Source organism: Apodemus sylvaticus, chromosome 10 (assembly GCF_947179515.1).
Source record: "Apodemus sylvaticus chromosome 10, mApoSyl1.1, whole genome shotgun sequence".
Classification (NCBI taxonomy): Eukaryota; Metazoa; Chordata; class Mammalia; order Rodentia; family Muridae; genus Apodemus; species Apodemus sylvaticus.
Genome location: NC_067481.1, coordinates 73840788 through 73864635, shown reverse-complemented (window position 1 = coordinate 73864635; position 23848 = coordinate 73840788). Strand labels below are relative to the sequence as shown.

At 43.7% G+C, this 23848-nt stretch overlaps 1 protein-coding gene across 3 annotated transcripts; it reads right to left on the bottom strand.

The window, feature by feature from the left end:
• Positions 1 to 4839: 4839 nt before the first annotated feature.
• Positions 4840 to 23114, bottom strand: Zfp2 (ZFP2 zinc finger protein). 3 transcript variants are annotated; one of them, XM_052197464.1, is made up of 6 exons: positions 23062 to 23103; positions 19094 to 19183; positions 18289 to 18346; positions 17416 to 17586; positions 17229 to 17321; positions 4840 to 7447 (listed from the first exon to the last, which is right to left on the bottom strand). In XM_052197464.1, the coding sequence occupies exons 4-6, from the start codon at positions 17426 to 17428 to the stop codon at positions 5985 to 5987; spliced, it is 1569 nt and encodes a 522-aa protein (XP_052053424.1). In that variant the 5' UTR covers positions 17429 to 17586; positions 18289 to 18346; positions 19094 to 19183; positions 23062 to 23103; the 3' UTR covers positions 4840 to 5984. The 3 variants fall into 3 exon arrangements, with proteins under 3 accessions (XP_052053424.1, XP_052053426.1, XP_052053427.1); XM_052197466.1 differs by lacking the exon at positions 23062 to 23103 and having other exon boundaries at positions 19094 to 19210; XM_052197467.1 differs by lacking the exons at positions 18289 to 18346; positions 19094 to 19183 and having other exon boundaries at positions 23062 to 23114.
• Positions 23115 to 23848: the final 734 nt, after the last annotated feature.

Below are 23848 nucleotides of genomic sequence, written 5' to 3'. Positions count from 1 at the left end.
TCTAGGTGGAGTCCTTGAGGCTTCTGGCTTCCGTACAATCTTACCTAGGCCTAGCGTGTTTTCAGTCTCTGACACTTGCTGCGGAATTAGCTCATCCTTTATTCTTTCTGATATCTGCCTGGCTAGTCCAACTCAGTCCTGGATGTTCTGACTCAAACTCCTCTCCAGCTGGCTGATTCAGTCTGCCTTCTCTCAGCTTGTCTTGAACTGTTCCGCTTGGCATTTTACTAACATTGGCAATCTCTCCTAATCTACTGCATCCTCCTCATTCTTGTTCTGTCTTCACTGGTGTCTAGCTTGTTCTCTGAATCTTTCTCTGTACATCTCTGCCAGTAGATTGCCTCCTATCTTTTCCCTTCTCTGCAGTGCCCCTTAAGTAGCTTCCCTTTCTCTTCTCATGAGAGCTGGGCATACCTTATTCTGTCAAATCTTTCTCTGATTGATCTCTTTGCCTCTGAATTAGACACCACTTTCAAACATGGCTGCTTCCTTCTACTAACTAACTTAACCTTCATTGTCTGGGGTTATAGGTGTACTAAGGGCTGAGGCACACCACAACCAGAAATGGCTCTTTTCAGTAAATGACACAATCTTGTCATTCAATGCGATCAAATATTCTGCAACAGGTTCAAGAACCAGATGTGGGCCCTCTTAACAGCCAGATGCTGGAGTCTGTGCCACAAGGACCACAAAGGCACAAGCAGGAGCTTCCTTCCTGTCCCGGATTGTGGCCACCTTAGGATGCTGCCACGAGAGTTGTCAAAATGGTGGTGTTTGTCAAAACAGTGATGCCTCAGCCTGCCACTGTCCTTGGTGCTGATACATAATTTCCTGACTCAGCCTTCTACTAGTAAAGAAGCTGTCCTGGGTGACCATACCTTCTTTCCTGAATCAGCCTAAGACGGTCATGAAACACCACAGCAGCCATGCACTCTGGCAGTACCTCCTCTCCAGCCTCCCTAAACAGTTCCACAGAAATGGTGCCTCAGTCAAAGTCACCGTGGCTGGAAAGGACTTCCTAACCCATGGTCCTGATCCAGGGAAAGTGGGGTGAAAATAAGCCATCAATCCCTGAGCAGGGAGGGAAAACTCACCTGTTGTGGATAGCTCTAGACTTGTATTTTGATGCTAATTCCACTTCTGGGAGGGGCTGCAGATGAGATGTTAATCATGCATACAAGTGTCTTGTGAACCTTTGCCCCACCTTAACTTTCCAAAAAAGGCTAGAGCCAGTGACTGGGCAGGAGGAAGGAGGAGGAGCTGAGAGTTTGGGGGAGGAGAAAAAGAGCGCCAGGAAGGGGGAGGAGCTACCGGGATTGATGGAGAGGAGGGAGAGAAGCTCGTGGCCTGGAGGAAACCACAAGTTATATGGGATAACATAGATGGGAATAGAGTAGTGTAGTGGGAGATCTGTCCAATCTAGGCTTATAGCTTATGTTGATATTGATTGAGTTCAGATTTCTTTTACTGAGTAATTGGGTTGGAAAATTACAGCAACACCCACCAATCTCTGAGCTTCCCACAAAAGCAAAACAAAGCAAATGAAAAAAACACTGCTGTATAAGGAGAGGTGTGACATAGTTCCTGTCCCTGGAGCATCCCCAGGCCTTTGATTCCCACAATTCTGACATGTGCTGGTCTGAAAGTAATCTATTGTCTCTGCTATCTTACCTTCAATCTTTCTTTCTGGGTAATATGCTTTTCCCATTACTCAGAGCTAATCACATCATAATAAATGAGATGTGGTTCTCTGGAAAGGAATGGAGGATGAAGAACAGGCCTGCTGCTTAGACTTCAGGGCTGTAGGAGAGGATCTAGACAACATAACCACAAAGGCCACAAAACCCAACAGGGTTCTTTGTAGAAATAGTTCATTGCCAGACTTGGCTCTGAATTTGGAATTTTGAGGAGATGTGTGTACCCTCCAGTCCAATGACTGCCACATTAATTAGCCAGGGTATACCTGGAGACATCAAGGATAGAGAGTTAGAGCGAAAAGAAAAGGCATAGCTAGGAAATCAAGGAATATATAAAATACAAGCAAATGGTAGATGGGTCTATCTTATACAAGTTAAAGGGCTTGTATACAATCTAGAAACAAATAGCATTATAAAGAGAGTCTGTGAGACCATGGAATTGCTAAGTGAGGAAACACAAATTCGAGAATTAAAAGATGATGTGTAAGTATATATAAAGTTAGCACTTAATTTTCCTAGTTATTTAAAGAATAGTGTATGAGAATGCTTAGAGAGATATTAGAGAAAGCTAGCTATTTTACTTGCACAAACTTTAAAACTTAGTAAGAAATCATGTTAACTCTAGTAGTATGTCACCTCTCTGTTCTTAAATGAATGTAGCCAATAAGACTGCAGTCTGATGCACCAGGAAACTACAAAAGCTGTGCCCAGCTACCCATGAAGAACAGGCTGTGTAAACATATAAGGAAATATGCTTTTTGCTTTGTGTTTATTTTCTGTTTTAAGGAAGCAGTGATTGAAACTAATGATCTGGGATTCATAAAATTAATGCAAATTTAAGAATTTCTAAAAATATTATTAATAATGATCAAAGTCTTGATGAGATAACTTTAGTAAATAAAAGATTGGCTTCAGACTCTCTGGTCAGGAGAATGCTAAAACATGAAAACAAAGGAAAAAGAATGGGAAGGAAGGAGAAGAAGGAAGACTGATGAGAATCCTCTGGAACAGAGAGAGCACCTGAACTGGCAGCTTTCATCCACTATCGTCTCCTAGTTATTATTGAATTAGCATGGCTCCCTTCCCGCATTTCCCAGGGCACTCCTCATGCTAAGGCTGGACCTCAGTAAGCCACAAATCCCTGAAGAGAAACAACCACTAATCCATGGACAGAAAAACCCACCAATCCCTGAGCTGTCCAAGTTCAGGACTTGAAATCCCACCAATTCTCAATCTGGAAATCTCTATCCTTAAAAGCCTCGTCCCCTAGGAAATTGTATATAAACCCCAGCCTTGTTTAATTCCTGCTGGCCACTCTCAGGATCCCACCAAACCTCACTCTGGAAATTCCTGTCCTTAAAAGTTGTCCCCTACGAAATCCTATATAACCCATGGTCTTTGTTCAATTCACCACTGTCTACTCCCAGGAACAGAAGTAGCCACTCCTCAATTCATCCCAACTCTCCTTGAACCCTACAACAAATATATTTTATGAGATGTGCTGCCTGGTTTAACTCTTATCCAAAGGAGCCAAGAAGCAATGGAAAGAAGGGAAGAATCGAAGAAGCGGGGTGGGGTTGAGTCTCCTGAGCGTCTCAGCTCAGCTGGGGGATACCCTCCCCTGGGAGCTGCAATGCATCTGCTGAAGAGGCTCCTTCTTAGAGTTGTGAGGTTCGCTCCCATGTTTCAGCACAGCCTTCCATTGGGACGTTGTCCCTTGGAAAATCTAAGAGCTATGTAGTCCCTGGACTCCCATGTCTCAGAATGCACTACCACTGGGACACCTCAGAGCTGTAAGGTCCCTGGGCCTCCATGTCTCAGGATACCCTTCCATTGAGATAACTTCTCCACTCATAGCTGTGTGGTTCCTGGACTTCTGAGTCCTAGGATACAATTCCATCTGAGCAGGAACACTTATACACTGAGACCATCACTTGGGGGTATTCTGCATTATGAGGGACAATTGATCTAATAGAGAGAGACACGGCAGGATAGATTCAGACTTCTCAGTAGCAGGGGGATCAGCCTCTCAAGGATGGAACACTGACAGCCTCCTAGAAGCTCTTCTCATTGTTACAGAAAAGGCACCTTTAGCAATTTGATTCTCACACACTAAAACTTCTTATCTGACCTATGGGTTGCCTTGAAAGGCCCATCACGTAGGCAATTCTCATCATCCAAGTCATACTCAGCCATTCAGAGACATGTCTGGAAACCAAGATATACAGAGGCTCCGAGAATCATTCAAAAGAATAACCCCATAAAATCTCAGATAACAATTACTGACAAAAGGCTACTTCAAAGCTTAGGTGCCATCACTCCAGATGCATGCTAGATACAATGGTTCTGCTTTTACACACACACACACACACACACACACACACACACAAGTTATGTTTACAATTTCAAAATCCAACTCAACAAAATAGGAAACTCAAGTCACTCTAGAGTCCTCTTGTTCAAATAGAATATTTATATTTAACCAATTGACAATCTTTCTGGGCTCCATATCATTATCATTTTGGTATAATTTCTTCTCTCATCACACTACCACATTCATAGCTGCTGAAACATTGAAAAAATGTATAAACTTAATATTAATTTTCTGATTATAGCTCATAGAGGGCAAAAAATAAGCACACTGCTAAGCCCCGGGATAAGACTGGTGAAGCCAAACTTCTCTCTCCATAGGGAGAAGATATTTGGCTCTTTTCCTGAAATGCTGAAATGTAGTTTACAACCTGGTAATCTTTTGCTACCTGTTGAGCCAAGCTCCCACCCATATCCCTTAATATTGTCTCTTTATCCTAGACTTCTCCTTCCCCCAAACTTGAGCATTGTTCTAGGCCATACACCTCCTCTTTATGAATAATGTCTTGTCTCTTTTTGGGCAAAAGAGTTCCTTGCATCCAGAATGCCTGCAGGGATTTCCTCACAATATCTGGCTCATATTTATGATTCAGTAAATATGTGTTTAATAAATCAAATAATATCATGATATATAAACTATTCTTGTGGTGGTTCTGAGTAGGTTTTGAATTGCAAATGTTTTATTAATTTGTGAATTCTTATATATATTTCTGTGTTAGGGTTTCTATTGCCATGATGAAAAGCCATGACCAAAGCAACTTGTGGAGGAAAATGTTTATTTGGCTTACATGTCCATATCACTGTTCATCACCAAACAAGTCAGAACAGAAACTAAACAATGCAGGAGCTGGATGCAGAGGCCATGGAGGAGTTCTGCTTCCTCAGCCTGGTTTTGTGTAGAACTCAGGACCATGAGCCCAGGAATGGCACCATCCACAATGGCTGGGTCATCTCCCATCAATCACTAATTAAGAGAATGCCTCCTACAGGCAAGCCTACAGCACACTCTTACAGAGGCATTTTCTTAATTGAGATTCCCTCTTAGATGACTTCAGTTTGTGTCAAGTTGACACAAAACTGTCCAGTACAATTAGTGTTTCATTCATCTGTATATTAATTTCCTTGACTGTACACTAAGACACAAAGATATGTATTTGATTCCTAGGTAATTAAAGATTATATTTAAGTCACATTGTCATCTAAATATAGTAAATTTATTTAACAACAGTTTAATGACTATTAGCTGAGAATTCATAATAGCATGCTAAGGCATTAAAATATGCACAATTAATCTGCCATCCAGTAGGAATTAGCTTACATTTTAGGAGAGATAGTAATTCAGGAATTTGAAGGACAGTAAGAGTCAGAGGTAGAATATTTTAACCTAACCCCCCCCCTAAAAAAAACCAATACTATGAAATAAAATCATCTTCATAGGAAATACAACAGCAATTACCAAAACATTCCCTGCATCTTTGTGTTGGGCATTTGGGCTAATACAGATCCTACAGACCTTTATATCCCAAATCTCTCATTACTGGATAAAGAGACTATGACTCGTTCTAATGGGATGTTAGAACTAGGTTGAACCAGATTTTTTGGCTGCCCAGTTTATCACTATCACATTATCCATTCAGTGTGAACTCTGGGATGCCCAATTCAGAGTTCCCAGTGTGATAGAATAAAGCCTCCTCATTCATGTCTTAGCTTCTCAAATCTGAAGTGTATTCAAACCTGAATCAAGTGTTCTCCACTTTCATATGTTTAACTCTTCTATGGTTTTATCTGGTACACTATATTTGTACTTCAACTAAAAGGTTACCACATTAGTTATGATTACTAAGTATTTACGTCAATATGACATCTGATTAGCATCAAAAGATTAATAAAAAATGAAGGGGTTGGTGTAAACTTTTCTCATGTATGAGTCCTCTGATGTCTTGTGAGGTTTGTACTCCTACTGAAGGATTTTCCACATTCATTACACTTATAGGGTTTCTCTCCTGTATGTATCCTCTGGTGGACTATAAGGGATGAATTCTTAATGAAAGCTTTCCCGCACTGATCACATTCATAGGGTTTTTCACCAGTATGGATTCTTTGATGTTCAATAAGATATGCACTTTGGCTGAAGGCCTTTCCACATTCAGTGCACTCGTAGGGCTTTTCTCCAGTGTGTATAACCTGGTGTACCGTTAGGGATGATCTTCCAGTGAAATGCTTTCCACAGATCCCACACTCATAAGGTTTCTCACCAGTGTGAATTCTGCGATGCTGAGTAAGGGAAGAATTCTTACTGAAAGCTTTTCCACACTGGTTACATTCAAAAGGCTTCACTCCAGAGTGAAGTCTCTGATGTTCTATAAGGTATGTACTTTGACTAAAAGATTTACCACATTTGTTACATTTGTAGGGTTTTTCTCCAGTGTGATTTCGCTGATGTAGTGTGAGAGTTGAACTTTTACTAAAGGCTTTCCCACATTCATTGCATTCATAGGGTTTTTCCCCAGTGTGACTTCTCTGATGAACAATAAGATGCATGCTTTGACTGAAGGCCTTCCCGCATTCATTACATTCGTAGGGTTTTTCTCCCGTGTGAGTTCTCTGGTGCACTGTGAGATTCATGCTTTGTGTAAAAGCCTTCCCACAATCATTGCATTTGTAGGGCTTCTCTCCAGTATGAATCCTTGCATGTTGAACAAGGGATGAATTCTTACGAAATGCTTTTCCACACTCTTTGCACTGATAAGGTTTTTCTCCAGTATGAGTTCTTTTATGAACAGTAAGGTTCATACTCTGACTGAAGGCCTTCCCGCAGTCATTACATTTGTAGGGTTTTTCTCCTGTATGAGTTCTTTGATGCACAGTGAGGGAGGAGCGTTCGATGAAATGCTTGTTGCATACACTGCATGAATAAGGTTTCTCCCCAGTGTGAATCCTCTGGTGCTTAAGCAGGGATGAACTCTGGCTGAAGGTTTTCCCACACTCACCACATCCATATATTTTCTTTCGTACAAACATCCTTGAAGTTTTCATTAACTCAGAATTTTGTTTAGAATCTTTTCCATATGAATTCCAATTATGAGGGCTTATTGTCACAGGGATGTTTTGTAGGGTATTAAGCATTGACCCTGCAATGGAACAGTTTTCAGTCTCTTTACCTCCATACACACTCTTCTCATTACAGATTTCCTTTTGAGCCACTGTCACTTGGCTCAGAAATCTTTCCTGTTGCCCCTCTAGCCAACAAGTAGGATCCCAGACTGCCCCCAAAGCTGAATGCCAGAGATCGTCCGTGTCCATTATGACCCCATAGGGCACAATTTCAGTAATGTTGCACTTTGGAGTTGACTCTCTGGTTTCAAGTCTTGTCTCCTGGCCTGAAAAAAAAAGTAAATTCAGATGCATATTGATGCCCATGCTAAGTGACCAGAAACTACGTGTGGCAGAGGGCCTAAGAGAATAAAGGCAGAATAACTGTTACGTGCACTGAAGAGATTTTGAACAAAGTTCTCCAATTCCTAGAGAAATCTAAAGGAGAAGAACAATGTACCAGTCCATGAAAGCGGAAGAACTAAGACAGTAGCAGATCCCCTGGAGAGGTGAAGAGAAGGGGATAGCTCATCCAGGAGGGATGGGTCAATAGTTAATGTAGACCTAGAGGACAATACACAGAAGAGACTGGATAGGCAAAGCGTGTGACAATGATGTGCTATTTTTTTGATTACTTAATCCCCTTGGCAGAATTTAGAATCACCTGGCAAGGCCATCTCAATGTGGGATTATGTAAATCGAGTTGACCTGTGGAGAATTCTTTTGATTCTATTAATTGATGTGAGAATGGTCATCTGGGCCTTCTCTTGGGCAGGGGATCCTGGATAAGAGGGGGATAGATAGGAAGCTGACCACTAACAAACATGCATTCATTGTTCTCTTCTTCTGACTATAGATGTAATATGACCAGCTCCCTCTGCCACTGTGCCAAGAACGGACTTTGCTGTGAACTGTGAGTGAAATAAACACTTTCTCTCTTAAGTTGCTCTTGTCAGAGTATTTTATCATAGCACCAGATAAGTAACTAAGACAGAAACTGGTACTAGAAGTGGGGCTTTTGGTGTGTATTCTTGACTGTATCATTTTTATGCCTTTGGACACATTTGTGGCTAGAATTTGGAGACAAGTGGTAGGTTATGGCTAAAAATTGATCTGTTTTGTCTTGTACACTGAATGCAGGAATCAGACCTTAACTCAAGAGCTTACAAGAGTGAGTTAAACATGGATCATAAGGTTTCACAGGGAAACAAGGATTCTATCAGGGCTAGGGGGCATTAGTGTTACATTTTGTTGAAATATCTGTCTTTATTGTGCCCATGTCCTGAGAACATGAATAAAGTTGTATTTCAAGACAGTGGATTAATTAATGTGGACAGTGATAGGGCAAATTGAGCACAGAGGGGTATCTAGTTGTATTTTAGAAAAGAGATAGATTAAATAAATTTATAACATGGTAATGGGCCTAAGGAGACAAGTGGTAGGTTATGGCTCAAAATTGATTTGTTTTGGTATCATATTGACAAGGGGTGGAATTGTGAGCAATGACATTGTTAACTTAAGAGAATATGGATTTATCTGGGAAGGAAGCCTCAATGAGGGGTTGTTAGGTTGGGCTGGCCCAAGGACATGCCCATTGGGGATTATCTTGATCACGGTAATTGATGTGGGAAGACCAGTATAGGCTGTGGATGAGAAAGCAGAGAATCCTTCATAAGGTGAATCGCAAGCTGAGGGCTAGCAGGTATACATCCATTACACTGTGCTGGATTCGTGGCACCAGTGGTCTCTGTCTTCTACTGTGTTTTCTCTGCCATGACAGACTGTAACCTGGACCTGTAAGCTGAAATGCCTTCTTTCTGCCCTATGTTTGTTAGAGCAACCGGAAAAAAAAACCCACAAGATACCCATCCATCTGGCATTCCTACTAGGAGTTTCTTACAACTCTACACTAAATCAATCTAATGAAATATCAAAGTACGAAAAAACTGTTGTCCCTTGAGTCACACATACAAGTTTAAACTGTGAATTTTAACACTACCTTAATGATTTACTTGTTTATTTGCATATGGACTTATACAGATCTAAAAGGGGATAAAATAATCGATAATGAGTAAGACAGTATTTGTAAACTGTCCTTAGGGAATATCCTCATCTACAACACAAAAAACAAGATACATTTGAAGCTCACAACTTTTAATGGAGGATGACGCTGTCTTAAAGGCTTCTCTTCTTAACTTTTATGCAGACAGTTCTACTCATAAATGTAATAGGCCTAAACATTCCTACTCTTTCCTAAAATTTCTTCCTATGAAGTTGAGAATTTGTGCTGAGCAGAGAAAGGTGAAGAGAATCTGTTGAACTGCTCGAGGTAACTGAGCAGAAGAAAGGACCCTGAAGTTGCTCAGATTCATAAATCCCCATTTTGTATCACAGATAAAATGTCCAGGAGGCAGTGAGGAATGAGGACAGGAAACTGGAACTTGAACACCTGCTTTAGGTCTGTCCATCCAAGTTAAAGTAGCAGAGATTACCATGGGGAACAGCAAACCAAAGGCTGAGAATCAAGAACTATACATAACAGGCTTTCCCCTTCTTTGCTGACATGCTTTAAGAAATAGAAAAATCAGAAGTTCAGCAGGAATTACCACCAAATCCATGCCCTGAAGACCTCTGCAGAGGACATCTATCTAGTGGACCAGCAGTGTGGGCTGGCAGTTGTCTCTTGCTCCAGCTCCCTCTGGCGGCATCCAGTTTTCCAATTTAAGTTCTTTGAGAATATGTGAATTGCTACCCAGAATCCAACAAAAAGTGCAGGGGAAAATCTTTTAGTACAGATAAATGGTGCCACTGTAAAGAAGACCCAGAAGAGGGCATTATGACAGCTGATCATGATTGTCATCTTGACTTGTGTGCATTGGGGCCACATTCCTCATGGAAAGGGCAACATGGTGTCCTTACGGGGATAGGTTCTTTTTCTGATTATGGGTTTGTGTTTCCTGCATGGAATGCTGCCTGCAGTGGCATTTGTAGACTGATAGAAAGCATTCTTCACTGTCATGTTATTCAATACAGCACGGGTTCTAACCGAGGAACTCACAAGAAGAGAAGTGTGACGGTGGGCCTATGCCCATGGAATCCATGATCCTTAAGCAGCTTGCCTGAGAGAATGATGGGATTGCCCTTTGAAGACACAGTTACAGTGCCAATTAGGTAGCAGCAGCCTGGACGGCTGGAAGAAGAAGGTATATGCTTTTAATCTTTACCCAATAAATAGTACTTCCACAGCCAGAATTCACCAGTCCAGGAATCAAGGGGGGTAGAAATGGGAATAGTTCCACTTGTTATCTACCCTAGTGATCTGTTTGAAAAAAATTGTGTCTTGTTCCTATGACCTTAAGTTCTGCTGGACTAGACGTTTTGGTTCCAGATGGGGCTGGGCTCCTGCCAGGACAAGACCAAACTCCACTGAACTGGAAGTTCAGACTCAGTCCCTGGCCACTTTGGGTTTCTGATCCTCCTAAGCCAATAGGCTAAGAAGGGAAAAACAGTGTGAGGTGGGGTGACTGATCCAGATTACCAGGCAGAAACTCAACTGCTTCTCTACAATGCAGGCAAGAAAGATTAAGTCTGGAGTGCAGGAGATTCTTTAGGGTGTTTCTTGGTGTTATCATGGATTGTTAAAGTCAGTAAGAAACTAAAATAACCTGATCCAGGCAGGATGATAAAGGGTCCAGACCCTCAGGAATGAAGGTATGGGTCACTCTCCAGGAAAAAAACCAAAACCTGCTGAGGTGCTTACTGAGGGTGGAAAACATACAGAATGGGTAGTTAGGCCACATGACGGAAAACAAATTGCAATCGATATGAGTGTTTCTTTCCTATTTTGTTAAGGATGAGTTTGTGCATATATACATATATGTTAACTGATATTTGTGTTTATTTCCTTATCATGTAATATAACATCAATTGAGATAATATTAATGGTCATCATATGTAAGTTATGAGACACTAAAAGACTAACCATTCCTCAGGGGACACTGCCACCTATAATACATTTATGGTTATACTTGGGATGGTCACATCTTGTTAAGTGGAGTTATGACCTTGTTATCATTTTTAATTGGTAAATGGCCACAATGTCATTGTGTGTCAAGTTGACAAGGAATAGATGTGATGGCTAATACCAGTTGTCAACTTTACTACATCTGAAATAACTAAACCCCAACAGTTGGGCATGTCTGTGCAGGGATTTACTTGACTGGATCATTTGAAGTGGGAAGACAAATTTGGGTTATCTGAAGTAGGAACCCCCTCCCTCTAAATATGGGTCACATTTGGTGTCAGCTCACATAAAAGGACATGGAAGAAGGAAGCTTTTGCTTTTGCCTGCTTGCCCTCATTCTCACTAATAGCTCATCTGTCCTGCTGCCAGGGCAGACCTTTGCTGGTATCAGAACCTACTTCTTTGGGAATCCAATATAGATTGAAGAGCAGCTGATACCCAGACGCATGGAGTTTTGGGCTTTCCTTCAAGAGACAGCCATTGTTGGACTAGGTAGTTTGACCACAGCCTGTATACCACCCTAATCAAACCCCTTGCATTTCTCTAGAGAACCATGACTAATACAGAAATTATCACAAATCAGAACAGTGGCCAGTGTTGGGTAGAGGTAGAGCACACATGGGTTGCTTGCTCTTGGTCTAGGTTCTGGACCCTGGGCATCTGATCTCTTTATTCTTCACTAATTTTCACCATCACCAACTACAAAGAAAAGCATGAGGTCATAGTGGTTAGGTAATAACTCTGGGGCCAGATTATCTATCCTGCTCAAATTTGATTTCAACCCCTATTAGCTGTGCGACTTTATGAAGGCTTCTTAACCTTTGTGTGCACCAGTCTCCTCATCTGTTAAATGGTAGTTATCTTAGAGTATTTATATGAGAAAAGAGAGTTAGGCGTTAAATTATTAAGGGTGTCACAGAATATGTTTTGTGTCAAATAGCACATGCTTTATAAATCCTTCTGTTTATATATACTTCAGAAACCAAGTGAGAAAAGAATAAAGCATTTGTTATTCTGTAAAACTGCTAACACTTTTTTAAAACTGAAAACACCATAAAAAACTTAGTAAAATTCAATATATTCGTTAGTAAGTGTAGATGCCTAATTTAAATGTGAGTTCTGAAGGCTTAACTCTTAAGACAAAGAAAAACAAAAGAATACCTACAAATGTTTGAAAACCAGCCTAGGAGATCCTCCCAGGATCACAGGATGATCAAAGAAAATGTGCCAGGCCTGCAAAGGTGAGGGAAGAGTCGAGGGACTTGAGAAGGGAGCTCAGCCATCACTGCGCATGCACAGAAACCAAGCCACCCTCTGCAGCCAGACGCTTCCCCACCAACATGACATACTGACCGGGTAACCTGGCTATGATCTGCTCTGCACTGCACTCACTGTCTTCCCTGGCCTTCCCGCTGCTTTCCTCCCCAGCGCCTCAGCGTCTCCTTCTCTAGAGGACAATTCAGATCCATTCCCCGAGAAGCACAGCAGAGGTCCTCTTCTCCTCCTTCCCTTCAGTCTGGCCTTTGTGAAGCCAGGCTGTATTTGCTTCTGTGCTCCCCCCACAGCCCAACCCAGCACAGCCCTTAGCACTGAACATGCTCTTCCCTGGGTCATACATGACTTTCCAATTTCTCAGTGCACACCATTTTATCTTTTCTTACTTGACACTGCTGTATTCTTTCTGATTTTCTTTTTTTCATGACCCAGCTCCTCCTTCATCCCTGGGCATGCTTCTGTAATCTGTGTGGGAGCATTTTGGCCTTTGGCTCTATCCCGATAATTTTCCAGTTTGCACTGGTATCAATTCCACAGATATGGTTACAGTTCTCAAACCTACTAGCACCTGACTTCTAAACGTTCTACTTAATGTCATCCAATATTCACTCAACGAATATTATGAAACACTTACTCTGGCAGGCAGGGAGTAGGCATATATTGAAACTACATGCCTGCAGACAGACAAATGCCCAGGAAGACAGGTAAATACAGTGTGCACTCCAAATTATAAACAGCTGAAGAACTTTTGGATCCTTCCTGAAGGCACAGGAGTGGGGTAGGAAATAGTCATCAAAAGCACGGGACTTGCCGGGCAATGGTGGCACACTTTAATCCCAGCACTTGGGAGGAAGAGGCAGGCAGATTTCTGAGTTCGAGGCCAGCCTGGTCTACAGAGTGAGTTCTAGGACAGTCAGGACACAGAGAAACCCTGTCTCGAAAAAAAGAAAAAGAAAGCATGGGGCTGGGGATGCAGTGGCGTGGGAAAGCCTGTGCTTAGCTTGTAAGAGGTGAGCATTGATCTCTAGCACCACCAACAAACACTTCCATCCAGTGCCTCAAGAAATCTGAGCACATGACAGTGGAATGACCAAAAAAGAACCCTGATCATATGCACTGAATCTGGGGGCTGTAGAAATACATAACTACACGTGTATACCAACAAACTCCCAAACTACTGAATCGCTAACATATTCATAAGCAAGAGAAGTCCAGGTACTGCTAACAAATGGGAACAGGAGCCCTGGAGATGGCTCGACAAGTCTGAGGACTGAGTTCCAATCCCAGCCCACACAGAAATCGACATTTGTGCCTATAATCCCAGTTTTCTGGGAGTCACTCAGAGAACTGCTGTGGCTGGCTCGCTGCTAGCCTCGCTCCAGGTTCAGAGACCCTATCTAAAGGGAATAAGGCAGACTGATAGAGCAGGACCCTGGATGTCTTCTGGCCTCATGTGAGCATACCAGCACACACATGTGCACATACTCAACACACAAACACATACACAGGCACACACCACACACAGCACACACACACACACACACACACACACACACCACACCACACAAATGCATATACCAAACATGTGTACACATCAACACAAGTCAATGAGAGAGAGAGAGAGAGAGAGAGAGAGAGAGAGAGAGAGAGAGAGAGAGAAGCAATGCAGAAGTAGAAAATCTCAAAGCAGAAAACGTGATTTTTGTTTCCCTCAGGGATGAAAGAACTATATTTTGGGGTCTCTTCCCTCAGGGCTCTCTCCCCTTTAGAAGATCAGCCCCCACACACATACACACATTAGAACATTGGCCCTTGCTGTTACTTATGCCCAGAATACTATCCTAGACCTAGATAGAGAATCTTGTATGCAGTTTGGAAACATTAACTGTCAATAAAAAGCTGATGGCCTATTACCAAAAGGCAAGAATAAGAGGTGGGAGTTCTGGTAAAAAGATAGGAACTCTGGGGGGTCAGTCAGGCACGGGACATTCATCACTCTGAAGAGATGGACATATAAAACTTAGGACGGGTAACCAGCCATATTGCACACATAGAATACAATACAATAGACGGATTATGAAAGAAAGTTATGAGCTAGTCAGGGAATGGGCCCAGGCTTATGGCCTAGGCATTTATGGGTAAATAATTAAGTCTGAGCCATTTCTTGGGCACTAGGGTGCTAGTAGAAAACACCCTGGTTACAGACCTATGGCTTTATTTGCCCATCGGTTCGAAGTCTGTTTAAAGCAGCTCTGACCTCGCCCCAGGCTGTTTTCTCTTTCCACACACTCCCTGACTGTGCTACCCCCTCCCCTACTGCTTCCTTCACCTCCCTACTGCCGTACCGCCTCGCTCCCTTCTCTATTAATGGATCATCTCCCTAACTAGATGATGAGCTCAAGAAAATTCTGCCTGCGTTGCTTTCTTGTTATAATCTCAGTGCCAGAAAGAGGGCCTAATATTTAATTATTTGTGGTATGAATAAAGTATTTACAAACAATAAACATAAGTAGCAATAGTAATCAACACCACAGAAATCTATAATGAAAGCTACTAAGCTCACTCGAGGGATCGTATCATACCAGAAAAACAGCATTACAAGCATAAAACGTGACTAGAAGTTGTACAACAGGCAGTGAGACCTCTACATGCACGTACCCTTCAACCCAGTGAGCCATCTTTTAGAGTCCTGTTCTCTAGGACACGCACTAAAAGCCAGCAGTGGTGGTCAGAACATTTTATTTGTGTTGTAAAATTAAATCTTCTTAAATAATTTTTTTGTGAATTTCTTCATGCAAATACCAGATGGGCAACTTCTGCATGGAGATATAAAAAGATAGGCTTGTTGGATGCCTGGAAGAGAATCTTTACAAGATCAGCCATTAGTCCTGACTTGTGTCTGACCTCACGTCCGAACTGCCGTTAGCTAAACTTTGGGAATGTATCTGAGACTTGACCTCTCCATTGACCAGCAACCTCACAGAGAACATAGCCCAGGATCAACATAGTCCAGTGCCAACACAGCCCAGTACCGACACAGCTCCATACCAATACAGCCCAGTACTAACACAGCCCAGTACCAACACAGCCCAGTACCAACACAGCCCAGGACTGACACAGTCCAGTACCAACACAGCCCAGTACCGACATAGCCCAGGACTGACACAGTCCAGTGCCAACGCAGCCCAATACCTACACAGCCCAGTACCGACACAGCCCAGTAGCCAGGATTTTCCTGCTTTGCCTTAACTCATTTATAGATGCCCCCCACCAAGGTATTCACTGAACATGTTTGCTTATAATTTCCTTTTGTCTATGCCTAAAAGTTCTAACAGCTTCCCTTCAGAAAATACATTCAGGGTAACTGCTGTGCCTACACTCCGAGTATCTGCTTTCCTATTTCCTGGACAAACTGCACAGACAGATGCCTCTCAGTCTGCAGAGATCCCCAGGGAGGGCCCAACACATAAGTGGCAACCAGACAACAGCCAGTCTCTCCTCAGCTTCCTTGGTGCATTTATAATTTTGTAAGTCTGAATCCACAGAAATGAGACAGCAGTGAACACATCTGACCCTCACCCAGATCCTCTGGCTGCAGACACTTGGGCCTCATTCATTGTTTCTGTGTGCTGTACACATGCACTGGCTTGGCTGGACCACTTCTTAGCTCACTGATTTAACATGCTACCCCTGAGCACCCCAGCATCTTCTCCTGAGGACATTTTCCAACAAGTCACAAGGTACAGACAATGGCAAGACAATCACCATTAATGTAGTACCCCATCCCTTGGTTTTTGAGGCAGGGCTGATGTCAGGTGTCTCCATCACTATTCACCTTATTGTCTGAGACTGGATCTCTGACTGAACCTGGAGCTCACCAATTTGTCTATAGTAGCTGGCCAAAGAGCCCCAGGGATCTTCCCGTCTCTGCCTCCTCACTGCTGAGTTACAGGTATGCGAGGCCTACACTCCACAGGCATGGCTTCTCCGTAGACACTGGGAGTAGAACTCAGGCTTTCGTGCTTACACGGCAAGCGTGTTCCCAACAGAGCCATCTCTAGGTCCCTTGCTCACTCTTTAGCTTTAAGAAATACATTTTAAAACAATGGGGCTAGAAATGTGGGAAAGGCAAGATGTAAAATGTGTTTTCTGGAGAGAAAAGCTAATGATATCCTCTCGGCTGTGATGGGGACTGACCAAGACACAAGCATGAAGAGCTACAGGGCAGGGAATAAATTGATGGTGGACAACAGACAAGACTTTTAGAGAAGAGAATGGCATATGTAAGATGTCAAGCTGTTGGAATTGCAAACAAAACTACAGTCAATTCTCACTTTTAAAAATCTGCAGCATGTTCAAAATCCCTAGCAAAGCAGGAAGAAAAGAAAGCTCCAAATATACAAAGGGAAGGAAGCTAGAAATACAGGTTAGACCTAGGAACCAAGACATAAAGGGAGGTGTTTCAGTCAGGAACAGATTTAATGGAACACAGAGGAAGACAGAAAGGAAATAGCCATTGCTAACATTTCCGGATGCTCAGTGGCTCCAGGCAATGTACAAACACTTCATGTGTAGTTACTGAAGTCTCACAATGCACCCATCTTCTGCAAGACATAAGCTTGAGAGACAAAGGACAACTCTCATTGGAACGGTGGCACTGTCTTCATAAAATACACATCTGTGGGAGCTGGTCTCTCTGGAGACCCCACGATCCTGTTCGCACTTCCTAGTAACACTCATGTCACCAGCCCTTGCATCCCGACACTTACCCAGAGCGATGCAACCTGGGAACTCTCCTTTTCTCAGGGTCGGTTCTTGTTCCAGCTCAGAGATCACATTTGGTTTGGACCGTTGATGCCCTCCTTGGGAAGAAAGAAAGCAGGCTTGGGTTCTGAACTCAGTCAGTATGCATCCCCCCCTCTCCCCCCGCACAAGAGTGGAGTTTTCAAGCCAAACCTGTGAATTCCATATGGCAGAAGGCTGAAGGTGGGGGTGCTCCTCCAGGGAGACCAGGGTGCTACAGTTCTCCAGCATCACTCTGCCATACAGGTCCCTCTGTGCAGAATCTAGCTGCATTGCCTCCTCCCAAGTGAAGTCCACAGACACATCTTTGAAAGTCAGTGACTCCTGAAAATACAAAATTCTCTCCTTGAGAAAAGAGCAAGCAGGGCCAGAAGGATGAAGGAATAGGCTACACTCTGACAAAAACAAAACATGTGTAACAAACCACTGACATTATGAGTCAGAGAGGAAAATAACACAGAGTGGCCTGAGAGTTGAGGTAGTTTCCTTTCCCTTTTCTGTAACAAAATACTCTGACAAACGCAACTTAAAGGAGAAAGAATTTATTTTGGCTGGCAGTTCAGGGGTGCAGACCATCATGCTGCAAAAGACGAGGTGGCAGTAAGAGTAAGAAGCAGCTGGTCACATGACCTTCACATCTGGGAAGCAGAGAGAGATGAATGGCCTTTCTTCACACACAGCCCAGGGTCCTGCTAGGGAATGGTGCTGCTCACCATGGGAGGGTCTTCTTACTTCAACCTAATCAGGATGGCATCCCAAAAGCCCATCTCCCAGGTGACTCCAGATTCTGTCAAGGTGACAAATAACACTGACTCTCTCAGGAACCAAGGATAGGAAAAGAAGGTACACAGAAGTTTGTCCTGAGGTGGTTTGACCCCAAAGGCTCAAGTGTTAGAAGCCTGGTCCCCCCTGTGGCGATGTTGCAGAGGTTGTAGGAAGACTGGGGAGATGGAGGGAGCTAAGAGTGAGCAAAGCAAACAAGCAAAGCTGAGGAAAGATGCTGAGGCCTCACATCAAAGGACTCACGTGTTACTGGTCAGCTGACAGAGCTTGAATGATGAGCTTCTGGTTCAGATGACCTTGTCTAAACATACAAATATGAAGTGAGAGAAGAAGATATCTGTGACCTTTTCTGGCCTTTGCAAACATAAGCATGGACATGGACATCTAAACACACACACACACACACACACACACATACAGAGAGAGGGAAAGAGGTAGGGGAAGGGAGAGGAGGAGGGGAGAGATGAACTGGTGGGACCTTTAAGGGCTGGGGCTAGTGGGAGGTTGCTGTGGCCCTTCCTGTATGGGCTCATCCTCTCGCCTGCATTCCTGACGCTGAGACACCATCCACTATGCAGTCTTCACCATAGCTAAACAGAAGCTATGCTGTAAGACTTAACCACGCTATGTACACCGCAGACTCTCAGGAAATGGCTGTGGTTTCTATCACCACCATGGAGGAGTGACAGGACACAAGACTGCTAAGATGGGCTCCATATTGAAATGTGCTCCTGCATTACAGCAAACCGTCTGTGGCATCCTTTCCCAGACCGTGAGACGGGTGGACACTCCCTCCTCACAGCCCTGACCTTCCCTTTCCTAGGTCTTTCTGACTCCTGATTGTCCATAAGCCCTAGAAGCATCGATCTGCCTCTCCCGTGACCTTGGCTCCCTCTCTAGCCTTTGAGTGCCATCAAGAACTCCAGTGGCAACTGAGAACTCAGGTGAGGGAGCTCAAGGGCACCCAATACTCTGACACATCTCTGTCCTCTGTAATGAAGTCCATTACCATTACAGGAGTAAAAGATGTCTGACAATGATATCTCACCTGAGCTCCCAATGGCAGAGGCCCAACAGCCACTGCCTTCTTCCTTCCTGTGGGGCCTTCTTGGAGAATGTGCAGTCTTTAGGGGCAGAGCTGAGGGACAGACAGGAAGCCATGAGAGACTCTTGTTGCAACAAAAAATAAAATTCCTACAAATATATTAAATAAGAAGCATGTAGTGTTGACACACAAATACAGTTAAATATTTAACCTACAGACATTTAAGCTTACCTAGTGTATAAACAGAAACGAATGGAGAGGCATTGTATTCCTGAGTAGGATGGCTCAGGATTCTAAACTATTATTCCTTGACATGACTTTATACACTTGATACATTCCTAATCAGTTTATAGACCTCAATGAGAGTATTTTAAAGTTAATGATGGAAAAAATTATTAGCTAGAAATGTATAAAAAAATTTTTGCTTTATTTTCTGTGTATCAGTAAGTGTCCTGACTGATATGTATGTGTACCACATTTGTGTCTGACATTGGAGGAGGTGGGAAGAGGGTATTTGATCCCCTGAAATTGGCATAAATGATTGTTTTACGTCATTATGTGGGTGCTGGGAATGAAAGCTGGCTCCTCTACAAGAGCAGCAAGGGCTCTTAACCACTAAGCCATGTCTCTAGCCTTTTTAAAGAATCCTAGTCATGGCAAACACCAGATGTTCTCACTAATATGTGGAGGCTGAGTATGTTGATCTCAATGAAGCAGAAAGTATGTAGTGGATACCAGACACTGAGAAGGGTAGGCAGGCACAGGAATAAAGTAACCAGGCACAGGAATAAAGTTAAGCAAGAGACATATCTTTTAACCTTCTATGGCACAAAAGGTCAGCTATAATTAACTCCCATTAGTCTATTTTTAAATCAGCAAGGGATTTTCATTTTTTGATTTTGTATATGTTTGTGGTATGTTCACGTGTGTGTGCATATACAAAGATGTGTGTGTGTGTGAAAGAGAGAGAGAGAGAGAGAGAGAGAGAGAGAGAGAGAGAGAGAGAGAGAGAGAGAGGGCATTTGGTATCCTGCCTTACTCCTTGAAGTAGTCTCTGAATCTGGAGTTTGGCTATTGGACAGCAAACTACAGCAATCCTCCTGCCTCTGTGCCTCACCTCTCCAGCACTGGAGTTGTCTAAAGCTCTCTGACTCTTGCATGGCCGTTGCCTCTGAAATCAAGTTGTCGCGCATGCAGAGAAGGCACTTCTACCCTCCCCAGCCATTTCAGTCTCCCTTTTCATTTTTTGAGACAGGGTCTTCCACAGCCCAGGCTGGCCATGAACATGCTGTGTAATGGAAGGTGACCTTCGACCCCTGCCTTTGGCTCCCAGGTGCTAAGATTACACTCAGCGGAAGAAAGCATCTTCAAAGCTCCCAACACAAAGAAATGGAAAATATGTGAGTTTACGGATTATGCTTATTGTTCTCATTTGATCATATACAATGTAATCAAATTGTAACACTACAACACAAACATATGAACATCATTTCAATTCAAAATTAACAGTCACAAAAGCAAACTTGTCCAACCAGAATTTTCAATGATATTAAATAGAACACAGTTGTCTTAGGGTTTCTATTGCCAAAATGAAGCCTCATGACCAAGGCTTAGGGAGCAAAGGGCTTATCCTTATACTTCCATATCACTGTTCATCATCAAAGGAAGTCAGGACAGGAACTCACACAGGGCAGGGACGGGGAGGCAGGAGCTGATGCAGAGGCCATGGAGGGGGTGCTGCTGACTGGCATGCTCATCCTGCTTTCTTATAGAACCCAGGACCACCAGCCAAGGGATAGCACCACACTCAATGTACTGGGCCCTCCCTTCTCAATCACTAATTAAGAAATGCACTACAACCGCATCTTATGGAGGCATTTTCTCAGTTGAATCTCCCTCCTTTTGGATAACTCTAATCTGTGTCAAGCTGATACAAACCAACAGTATTACTGAAGAACCTCTGGCATATTAAATATCTAGTCAACACCTGCTGTGAGAACAGCAGCATGCCAGGCAATGCAGTAAATACAACAGGCAGTCTCCCCGCTCCTGGATGTTACAGCCCAACAAGGAACACCAGTGGACAATTTCAAATCCTAGCAGGCAGTTCAAGTAGTTCAGAAAAAAAGCGTGTGTGTGTGTGTGTGTGTGTGTGTGTGTGTGTGTGTATACATATATATGTATATGTGTATGTGTGTGTATATATATATGTATATGTATATATATATGAATTCAGGTACTGAGTTATTATAGCTCAGTAGAGGCCTGGGTGTGATCTCTACTACAATAAAGGCAGAGGGGTGGGCTGTGTAGACTGAGGATATGAGAAAGTTGGCGTTATCAAGAAAGGATTAAATATACAATAACACATAACAAGGGTTGTCGTTTGGAAAAGAATAAAGATGCATAAACAGAATGAGAGTTCTAGGAGAAACTATAAATGAGCATCTTTGTGATGTAATGAGACAGAAGGCCTCTCTAATTATGGTAAACACGGTGGCCGTGGAGGAGGAGGGAGCTGGCTCTGGGGAATGGTTCAGTGCAGTGCAATCATGGGCACAAGAATGCCAGCAGAAGGATGGAGTGCCCGAGGGCGTGGAGGAAGATCAGGGATGCCTCTCAACAGTCACCTCAGGTCTCCACATGCATGTGGATATATGTGCGCCTGTACCCATGCATACATGCAGACATAGATACACACACATGTGAAATGTAAAAAGAAAACACAGAAGAAGGTTTACGTGACTATCGGAATATGCAACTTTTCTGTATATCCATCTGTTTGTACAACAGATGCAAAAGTTAGGAGTGAAATGAGCTGGAGTTTGGCATGCGGGTGTTGTTTGAGGAAGGGCCGCACTAAATAGCCTTGGCTGGCCCAGACTCTGTGTAGAGCAGGGTGGCCTCAAACTCATCCCCCTACCCCTGTGGGATTAAAGGCACACACTGCCACACCTAGCTTGCACCTCTCCAAAGCTTAAGAGACTGCTAGCACTTCCAGTTGGTGTGCAGCCATCAGTCACTCTTACACTGCAACCATCTTTAGAAACTGCTACTTTTCTGGAAAGAATAAGACAGGAGATGTCCAAAGGTCTAATTATAACATTGATCTAGAAATTTCACTTGAAGATTTTGTGGAAAGAGGCAATACGAAGAATGACATAACTGTACCATTTACAATATTAAAATAAAAACAAAACACAAAACCAAAATTCCCAAAGATCCAAAGGGAACATGAGCTTTGGCAGTCAGTCATACTTTCCCTATCATTCGTGCAAATGACAGCTTTAACTGCCCTTAAAAATTAGTGTTTTAAGGTTATTCTAATCTCCATTGGGGGGTGGTTTAGAAGCACCTCAAGCATCTTACAAAACGCTTTTCGTAACTCCATTTTTTAAGGTGAATTGAGGAAAGGCACATAAAACACAATACATGGACTTTTGGACAAATTTCGAATGATTTCGCTCGTACATTTTCTAGTTGACCAATAATGACTTAAAAGAGAGCAAATCGGGTGGGCACGATCTCCTTAAGCCAGGACCCAAGTCGCAGGCCCCTCCTTCGCTCCCCCAGGCAGAGGGCGGATCCGTGGCAGTGGTGCACACAATGGCCAGAGCCGGGGACTGTGGTCCTGTGCCCAGCCAAGCTTCTGAGAGCAGGTCTCCCACGCGTTCACAGCGCGTACCGAGCCAGAGCTGCTCGGCCAGGTAGAGCTGGCTAGCACTCGGGCGCAAATGATCCCAGGGTACCGGAGGGACCGAGCTGGGGGTCTCCGTCAGGGTGTCCTGCGGCCTGGCGACCCCGTGAACAGCGCACCTGTGACTCCGCGCTCCTCGCCGAAGGCGGAGCACCGTTCTGCCCAGCCGGCCCCGCCCTCGGGCCGCAGAGCTTGGCACCAGAGTCCCGGGGTCTCAGTAAGAACACCTCTGCTTCCCCGCCCGTGGACCACCCGCCAGAGGCAACATACTCACCGAGTCACTGAAGAAAGCAGAGGCTGGCTGCACAGGCAGCTGCTCTAGGCGCGCGGGACTACATTTCCCACAAGGCCATGAGCCCTCGACAGGGCTTCCAATTGCGCAGGCGCAACCGTAGGGCTGCGGGCCAGGGATTGCTCCCCAAACTTCGCACAGGCAAAGTTTGCCACCTAAAGCTTGCTTCCTTAAAAACAAAAAATAACAAACTAACTAACAAACTAACAAAAACTGGTTCTAGAACCCTTTCCTTCTCTAAAGTAAGAGGACCCTGGACATCCCTTTGCATAAGATCAGATGAGAGGTAAACTTGTAATGTAGATAACTTCACAGCGCTCTGTGACCTGGAGGTATGAATCATGCACTGGCTGAGTGAATTGTCACTGTGGAAACCCAACCACCTCTGTGGGTGAAACTTGTGGGTGCTAAGGTAGTTTCGGCTGCATCCACAACTTGGAGAATATCATAGGAGGTTTATTGGATGGACCAGGGAGCGAAGGGATGAATCCAGGGATGGCTGCGTTCTGTTCCAGGGAGTAGACAATGGAATTGAACAATGTGGCAGTGTTTAAATAGGATTTCTTAGGGGGTGGGGCTTTTCAGGGCACCATTTTCTCATCGGCCCCATGGGTTAGGATGGGAAATCCCTCCCGGCCTCAGGTGGCTTTGACTGAGGTACATTTCTGTGGGCTGGAGAGGAAGTGCTGGCATTGTGGACAGTTCCTGCAGTGGCATTTCACCTAGGCTGTGGGCTGAGCAAGAAAGAAGGTGTTGCCACCGTGGACAG